The sequence below is a fragment of the Chiloscyllium plagiosum genome, unplaced genomic scaffold (assembly GCF_037043375.1).
Source record: "Chiloscyllium plagiosum isolate Xiang-an unplaced genomic scaffold, Cpla_swu_hap1 HiC_scaffold_12, whole genome shotgun sequence".
In the NCBI taxonomy this organism is placed as follows: Eukaryota; Metazoa; Chordata; class Chondrichthyes; order Orectolobiformes; family Hemiscylliidae; genus Chiloscyllium; species Chiloscyllium plagiosum.
Genome location: NW_028270150.1, coordinates 36,372,152 through 36,380,893, shown reverse-complemented (window position 1 = coordinate 36,380,893; position 8,742 = coordinate 36,372,152). Strand labels below are relative to the sequence as shown.

Sequence of the window (8,742 nt, the reverse complement as noted above, 5' to 3'; positions counted from 1 at the left end):
AAGCGGCAGGGACAGGCCACTATAAATGCCGGAGGAAACACCACAGAAGCGCTTCACAGGAGGCTCCCAAGCACTGAGGATGTCACCTAGACAGGGGACGAAACGTTTGCAACAAAAACTTCCAGCTCGGCGAACAGAACCACAGCAACGAGCACCCGAGCTACAAATCTTCTCACAAACCTTGAAGGTAACTCTGTGCCGGACTTCCTAAACAAGGCACAAGACCGTAGTGTAATGCAATGCTCCCCATTTGTCTGGATGTGTGTGTTTCCAACAATACTCAAGCTTGAAACCATCCAGGAAAAAGCAGACTGCGTGATTGGCACTGTATCCACTGCTTCACAGTGTCACTCAGCAACAGTGTGTAACATCAAAAAGATGCATTTCAGAAATTCATCAACGATCCTTAAACAGCACATTATAAACTCATGAACACTACGATCTTGATGGGTAAGGACAGCAAATACATGGAAGCATCACTACTTGCAACATCCCCTCTGAACCACTTGCCATCTCAATTTGCAAAAACATCAACATTGCTTCCTAAGAGCTGGAATTCCCTCCCTAATGGCATTTTGGGTCACAGTAGTTCAAGAAGGTAGTTTACTACCATCTAATCAAGGACAATTAGGATGGCCAAAAATTGACGACTCAGATGCTGTCTTGCCTGCTTTTAAGATTAAATTTTGCTTAAAATACCACATTTGTTTTGTTGTTTTGCAGAGCTCAATTCAGTGAAGGTATGTTGAATTTTATTATGGCACATTGGTTGGGATATGAATTGCGGCAATAGCAGGCATGTACTCCTCCAAACCACTAGAGGGCACAGACTTCTTGCTCTGCAAAAAGCAATGCCCTTCAACTTTCTCAGATCAAAAACCCACCAAAAGGCAGTAAGTTGGAATCTTGGTTAAATGGAGTAAACTATATATTTTTTGTATTTTCAAAAAAAAATTGTCATCATAAGTGATGTTAATTCCAAGACACTCAAGCTCAGAAGTGACTTATGATTCTCGTGATACTTGGCATACAGGGGCATAAAATTGTAAGTATTTTCTAATATTTTACAAGATGACTCTCCCCACAGGTTGTAAGTTTGATCGTTGAGCTGATAGATTTGTTCTCGGACATTTCCTCACCATGCTAGGTAACATCAGTGAGTCTCTGAGGCGCTGGTATTCTGTCTTGCTTGCTATTTGTGTCTTGGTCTGTTGTAGTGGGTGATATCACTTCTGGTTATTTTTCTGAGAGGTTGGTGAACGGGGTCCAAATTGCTGTTTGTTAATGGAGTTCTGGTTTGAATGCCAGGCCTCTAGTAATTTCTGTGTGTGTCTTTGTTTAGCCTGTCCCAAGATGGAGATATTGTCCCAGTTGAACTGGTGTCCCTCTTAACTGTGTGTATGGATACTAGTGATAACTGGTCATGTCTTTTTGTGGCTAGTTGGTGCTCGTGTATTCTGATGACTAGTTTCCTGCCTGTCTGTCAAATGTAATGTTTGTTACAGTCCATGCAGGGTATTTTGTATATGATGTTCGTTCTGCTGGCTGTTGGTACAGGGTTCTTTTTAAATTCATCAGGAGCTGTTTAAATGTGGTGGTAGATTTGTGGGCTATCGTGATGCCCTAGACGTCACAGTAGAACAAAAAGCCAGTGGAGAGCTACAAACCAGCTTACAGGAGAGACACACGCTGACCAGATACTTAACTATAGGAGCAATCAACCTAACACCCACAAATGGACCTGCATCAGGACATTATTTAAGTGAGCCAAAACGCACTGCAGCACCCAGGAGCTAAGAGAAGCTGAGGAAAAATGCCTATACAACGCATTCGGGAACAACAGGTATCCGATAAGCGCAGTCCACCGATCCTACACAACAGACCTAAATAAGAAGCAACAACACACCCAGAGACTGTAGTTACCCTGCCATACATTAAAGTCATCTCTGAGATGACGATGAGACTTCTCTGGCTCCTAGGCATCGTGGTAGCCCACAAACCTATCACCACACTGAAACATCTCCTGATGAATTTAAAGGACCCCACACCAACAACCAGCAGAATGAACGTCATATATTTAAAAAAAAAACCCTGCAAGGACTGCAACAACTATTACATTAGGCAGACGGGTAGGAAACTAGTCACCAGGATTCATGAGCACCAACTAGCCACCAAAAGTCATGACCAACTGTCACTAGTATCCATATACAGATGGAAAGGGACACCAGTTCGACTGGTACAATACATCCATCCTGGATAGCTTAAACAAAGACACATGGGAATTCCTGGAGGCCTTGCATTCAAACCGGAAGTCCATTAAGAAACATTAATTTAGACCCCACTTACTAACCTCTCAGAAAAATAACAAGAAATGATATCACCCACTACAACAGATCAAGGCAAATAAATAGCAAGCAGGATAGAACACTAGTGCTTCATCGGAGGCTCACTGATGTTATCTAACACAGTGATGAAACTTCTGAGAACAAATCTACCAACTTGGCGAACAAACTTACAAATCGATTCGCAACCTGAGCTATAAATCTTCTCCCCTATTGACAGAGCCTTTTCTGATCACCGTCGACCCTATCCTCTACCTTCTATTCTCATCACCCCCTACTGCCCCAGTTCACTACCTTGCTCATTTGTTTGGCCTGTTCTCCAGCTCGTTTCATCTAAAACGCCTACACGGTTTAAATGCACTTAGTCTTACCATTCTGTCCACAATGTCATGGATGATCATAATACATTTCCCATTCAGCAAGCAACGCAACTGTGAAAACAAGAAAATCAAAATTCAATTAATTGTCTCTAAATTGTGAAGCACTTTGGACCGCTGAAGTAATTAGATTACATTTTAAAATTTTATTCTTTTTGCTGGATGTGTCTTTGGCCAGGCTTATTTTTTTGCCTATGCCTAATTGTCATTGGCAATTTAGTGAGCTGACGCTTTGAGCCATTTTAAGTACACCCACAGTGCTATTAGAGAGTGCTAGAATTTTGACCCAGCTATAGTGAAGCAGCGGTGATATCATTGCAAGTCAGAATGACATGTGCCTTTGAAGGGAACTTTGGAACAAAGAAACAATGATGAGTTGCTGCAGAGCGGTGTGTGTGTGTGTGTGTGTGTGTGTGTATGTGTATATATATGTATGCAGATCATAACGCTACACTGGTGGTGAAAGGAGTGAATGTTTAAGGTAGCAGTGTGTCAACCAAATGAGATGCTTTGTCCAGGATGGTGTCAAGATTCTGAATATTGGAGCTGTACTCACTCAGGGAAGTGGAAATTATTCCATCGTACTCATGACTTGTGCCTTTTTGGTGCACCAGTTTCCAGGAAGTCAGGAGCTAATTACTTGCCATGGAATTCCCAGATTCTGACCTGCTTTTGTTGCCACACTATTTCTCTGCTCCAGTTAAGCTTCTGGTTAATGGTAGCCAAGATCTTGATAATGGGGGATTCCGAGATCGTTATGCCATTTGAATACTAGCAGGGGATTTGTTTTGATACTCTATTGTTGGAGATGATTGCCTGGGCACTTGTGTGACGTGAATGTTACTTAGCATGTTTCAGCCCAAATCTGAATGTTGTCTAGGCCTTGCTGTACAGGGATACACACTGCTTCATTTTCTGAAGAATTGGAAACGATCACTGATGACTGCACAAGGTTCAACACCATATGGGTTTATGATGGAGGAAGGTCAGTGATGAAGCAGTTGACAGTGGTTGCGCCTGGGAATTCCTACACTGATTTTCTGGCACTGAGATGATGATTGACCTGCAACAACAATCCTCCTTTATGCTCGATATGAGTCCAACTAGTGGAGAGGCTTCCCCTTGATTCCCAGTGGCTGCAGTTTTCCCAGAATTCCTCAATGTCATATTTAGTTCATAATCATTTTCATAAGGGCAGTTAGGCTGGACTGTGAATGAATTATCATGAGTGTATCCCATGAGCATTTTTTTTTATTTTTAAAATGTCACTCTGACAGGACTGAGAGTTGTAATTGGTCAAGTTGAATTCGTCCTGTTTTATGGACAAGTCTATCTGTCAATTTTCCACTTGTAGGGTAGATGCTGTGCTGTAATTGTGAAGCCTTTGGACATGGCCAGTCCTTGTGTGCACGCCCTCAGCACTATTGCTGAAATGTTGTCACAGCTCCTAACCATTGTGATATCCAGAACCTTCAGCTGTTTCTTGATATCAAATGCAGTGAATCATGGAGGCTCAAGACTGGCATCTGTGCTGCTGGGGCCCTCTGGATAGGAAGCAAAGATGAATTATCTACTCAGCACCTATGGCTGAAGGTTGTTGCAAATGCTTGAGCTTTGTTTTGTATTGAAGTGATGTGCTGCTCTTCATTGAGGATAGGGATATTTTATGAAGCCACCTCTAGTAGTCATTTAAATGTTCACCACTGTTCACAACTGTGTCAGAACTTAAACTTGGTCAATTTTGTTTTTGGCATTGCTTAACACTCTAGCACGTACTGCTTTCACGAGGTAGGTACACTAAATTCAATTCAAGGTATAGCATTTTCTCAAATGAGAAATGAACATAGAAAACGCTGTCAAAGTTTTACTCTTTAGAGCTGACATTTACATGGGCTAATACAGTAAGAATGTTTTCTTCGTAAAACTGTGGACATGGTTTTTTCTCTTTGCTCTTATGGACGCGGCCAACCAGAATAAACATCTACTTGTTAGAAATTCAATCACTGTTCACGAGAATTAAAAGTATAGGAACAGCAATTGTGACAGGGGTTAATTTTACTTCATACTAGTGAACTGTTTAGATATATACATTCAGCACCAAAGCTGTATAACAGGTTGTCATGACCTTCAATACTCAACACCATAGAAACCACTAATTAATAGGTCAGCATGGAAATAACTCCTGACCTGTGAGAAAATAATGGTCAGAAACTTTGCTTAAAATCTTGCTCGAATTTGAACAATGGCATCAGGGTGATTCTGGCCTGCTTATAATGCTGATGCATGGTAACAGAATGTTGAATTTAACCAAGAGACTAGGTTTGAGGATGGTTCTAAAAGACTATTACTGTATATCTCTGTATTTGCAGCGAGAACAGAATTACTGATACGCTGGTTTAAAAATCTTTTCATTAGTTGCTGACTTTCTGTTAAAAGTTCAGGATTCAAACTTGAAATACTTGGACTCTGAATTGGCTCATCTGAAATGTACATTTCAACAAAGTTAAAATGTGTTTTGTTGTTTGTTTGTTAAAATCACACAACACCAGGTATAGTTATGCAACCCTCCAAAAGCATGTACTTGCAAATAAATCTGTTGGACTAAACCTGGTGTGTGATTTTTAACTTTGTCCACACCAGTCAAACACTGGCACCTCCACATATTGTTTATTGTTGAGTAGTATTGATTAGATGACACATGTTCCAACATGAATGTGGTTGGTCGGCTGCATGTTGTCATAGCTCAGCTGTTCACTTAACACTGCACAATAAAACTGAAACTGAATTTAGATTGACCCTGTACTAGAATACTTCATGCATCATATATTAAAGCTATTGTTTTTCATAAGAGAATAGATCTTGCTCAGGTTGCTTTGGAATTATTTGGAAACAGTCCATTAATCCCCTACAGAGAAATTCAATCAACCAAATAGCTCTTAACTGTCATAACATTCACTGCAGATAGGTTGACTTCAGGCTAACGATACATTATGTTCTTAAATAGGAAATGTTTTAAATGGAATACCAGATAACAACAATATAATAACTGTCAGCATTCTTTGCTGTTCAAGCATATTGACAACACTTCATTTTGTTTTTGAAAGCTTTTTTTTCCTTTTGGAGCAATGGGTTAAGTAACTGGTGTGTTGTACACCTCTCCTGTACTGTCACTCTAGTGCTATCTCTGGTACTGGAAAACTGTCAGACCCCTTGCCCTGTTCAGCAAAACCTCCGTCTTCACCTTTTTCAGTGCTTCTATTTTCATGTGTCAAACGTGTGTACCGCAATCTAATTCTGTTCACCTAACCCCCTTCATAACACTGATTTTACTATGATCCCTCCTTTACATCTCCCTTACCAAGCCCTTATGCTGATTATTATCGTGCTGCATACCCTGCAAATTTGAAGTTTAAAGTTAGCATAAGAATTAATCCTGTTGAGCAAATAATAGTTAATCTCACTAATTCAAAGCTTGCATAAAAGATTACCAAGAATTTGATCCCTGAAAGAGAGGCAAACATTCTGGAACACCACACAGTAAATGCACATATCTTAATCCATCATCTTAAATTAGTACTTCTCAAAATATTAGACTTTTACTGTATTACAGTAGTTAATACCATGTAGATTTTAATCTTCAGATTCATTGTGAGCAATGCCTACAGTCTATTTTGATGGCAATGACCTATAGAAATTTGCACATATTGCACATAATTGTTTTACAATTGCTAATATTCAAAATAGGAAATGCTGCTGTTCTCCCTGCTGATCTTGTCTGAATCTCAGGAGGAGCTATGAATCTACACAGAAATTTCTTCAACTAATAGCCAGTAATTCAATCTAAAAATTAAATCAATGTCAAAAATATGTGCAGTCAGGGCACATATCAAATAGGCAGCCTAAAGGTATAGTTTTGGACGTGCGTATTGTACATTACGCCCATCTGTTTTTTGTTTTCATTTTATAATAGTTTTTCAAGTCTTCTGTGTAATGTGGCAATGAGCCAAAACTCTAACTTCTGAGGCTAACCTCAGTGAAAAATGAGGAAGCCATTTTCTTGTGTTGCAATTTTGAGGGGTTTTGTTTTCACTCTTCATTGATACCTTGCTATATTTTCTCTTCGAATGAAATTTCATGACTTGGATCAGATTAAAAACTTAATGTGCTTTCCCAATTGCTGTAACTGCATATATGAATGATTTTTATAAAATGAAGGCTTCATATTTGGCTTGAAAGATTTGTGGGGAGAAAAGTTTCTTTCAAGTTCTGTGAAAATGCATGCTTTTTTTAAATGAAGGGTTCAATTATAGAACATTACAGCACAGTACAGGTCCTTCGGCCCTCAATGTTGCACCGCTCTGTCATACTAATCTGAAGCCCATCCCACCTACACTATTCCACGTACGTCCATATGCCTGTCCAATGACGACTTAAATGCACTTAAACTTGACGAATCTACTACTGTTGCAGGCAAAGCATTCCATACCCTTACTACTGTCTGAGTATCTAACGGATATATTGAAGCATTTTATTTTAAAGAAGACACTTTTGGGAAATCACATGATTTTATCTTATACAGGTCATTCTGTAACAAAGCGCGTTTAATCAACACGAATTGGCTACAACATGATTGACGAATTGTTTGGATAATGCAAATGTTTCACTGAACAGGTGCAGTGATTTTCTATTAGTGATCTTCTACGGCGTGATTTTCTATAGTAGTTTTCCATAGCACAATTTTCGATAGCGTGAGGTTGCAAATGAACACAGCTGTTGCTTTCGAGAAGAATGACCTGTACTTGGACTTGTTTCCTAAATGCCTGTATAGCCTAAGTTTTTATGGTTGTCCAGATTGGACAATGGTCTCTCGCCCTCGCTCTCTCTCGCCCCCGCTCTCTCTCGCCCCCGCTCTCTCTCGCCCCACTCGCCCCCTCTCGCCCCCTCTCGCCCCCTCTCGCCCCCTCTCGCCCCCTCTCGCCCCCTCTCGCCCCCTCTCGCCCCCTCTCGCCCCCTCTCGCCCCCTCTCGCCCCCTCTCGCCCCCTCCTCGCCCCCCCTCGCCCCCCCTCGCCCCCCCTCGCCCCCCCTCGCCCCCCCCTCGCCCCCCCCTCGCCCCCCCTCGCCCCCCCTCGCCCCCCCTCGCCCCCCCTCGCCCCCCTCGCCCCCCCTCGCCCCCCCTCGCCCCCCTCGCCCCCCTCGCCCCCCCTCGCCCCCCCTCGCCCCCCCTCGCCCCCTCTCCCCCTCTCTCTCTCTCGCCCTCTCCCTCTCCCTCCCTCTCTCTCGCCCTCTCCCTCTCTCGCCCTCTCCCTCTCTCTTGCCCTCCCTCTCTCTCGCCCTCCCTCTCTCTCGCCCTCCCTCTCTCTCGCCCTCCCTCTCTCTCGCCCTCCCTCTCTCTCGCCCTCCCTCTCCCTCTCCCTCCCTCTCTCTCGCCCTCTCCCTCTCTCTTGCCCTCCCTCTCTCTCGCCCTCCCTCTCTCTCGCCCTCCCTCTCTCTCGCCCTCCCTCTCTCTCGCCCTCCCTCTCTCTCGCCCTCCCTCTCTCTCGCCCTCCCTCTCTCTCTCGCCCTCCCTCTCTCTCTCGCCCTCCCTCTCTCTCTCGCCCTCCCTCTCTCTCTCGCCCTCCCTCTCTCTCTCGCCCTCCCTCTCTCTCTCGCCCTCCCTCTCTCTCTCGCCCTCCCTCTCTCTCTCGCCCTCCCTCTCTCTCTCGCCCTCCCTCTCTCTCTCGCCCTCCCTCTCTCTCTCGCCCTCCCTCTCTCTCTCGCCCTCCCTCTCTCTCTCGCCCTCTCCTCTCTCTCTCGCCCTCCCTCTCTCTCTCGCCCTCCCTCTCTCTCTCGCCCTCCCTCTCTCTCTCGCCCTCCCTCTCTCTCTCGCCCTCCCTCTCTCTCTCGCCCTCCCTCTCTCTCTCGCCCTCCCTCTCTCTCTCGCCCTCCCTCTCTCTCTCGCCCTCCCTCTCTCTCTCGCCCTCCCTCTCTCTCTCGCCCTCCCTCTCTCTCTCGCCCTCCCTCTCTCTCTCGCCCTCCCTCTCTC

General features: G+C 44.0%; 1 protein-coding gene across 1 annotated transcript in view; it reads left to right on the top strand.

Annotated features, from left to right (window-relative positions):
- The first annotated feature begins 1,813 nt into the window (after nt 1-1,813).
- The window catches only part of LOC122555294 (type 2 lactosamine alpha-2,3-sialyltransferase-like), a 40,401-nt gene continuing 33,472 nt past the window's right edge, over nt 1,814-8,742 (top strand). Inside the window, exon 1 of the mRNA XM_087993194.1 lies at nt 1,814-1,843. Within this exon, the coding sequence (XP_087849320.1) occupies nt 1,814-1,843 (30 nt within the window). The remainder of the gene's footprint in view (nt 1,844-8,742) is intronic.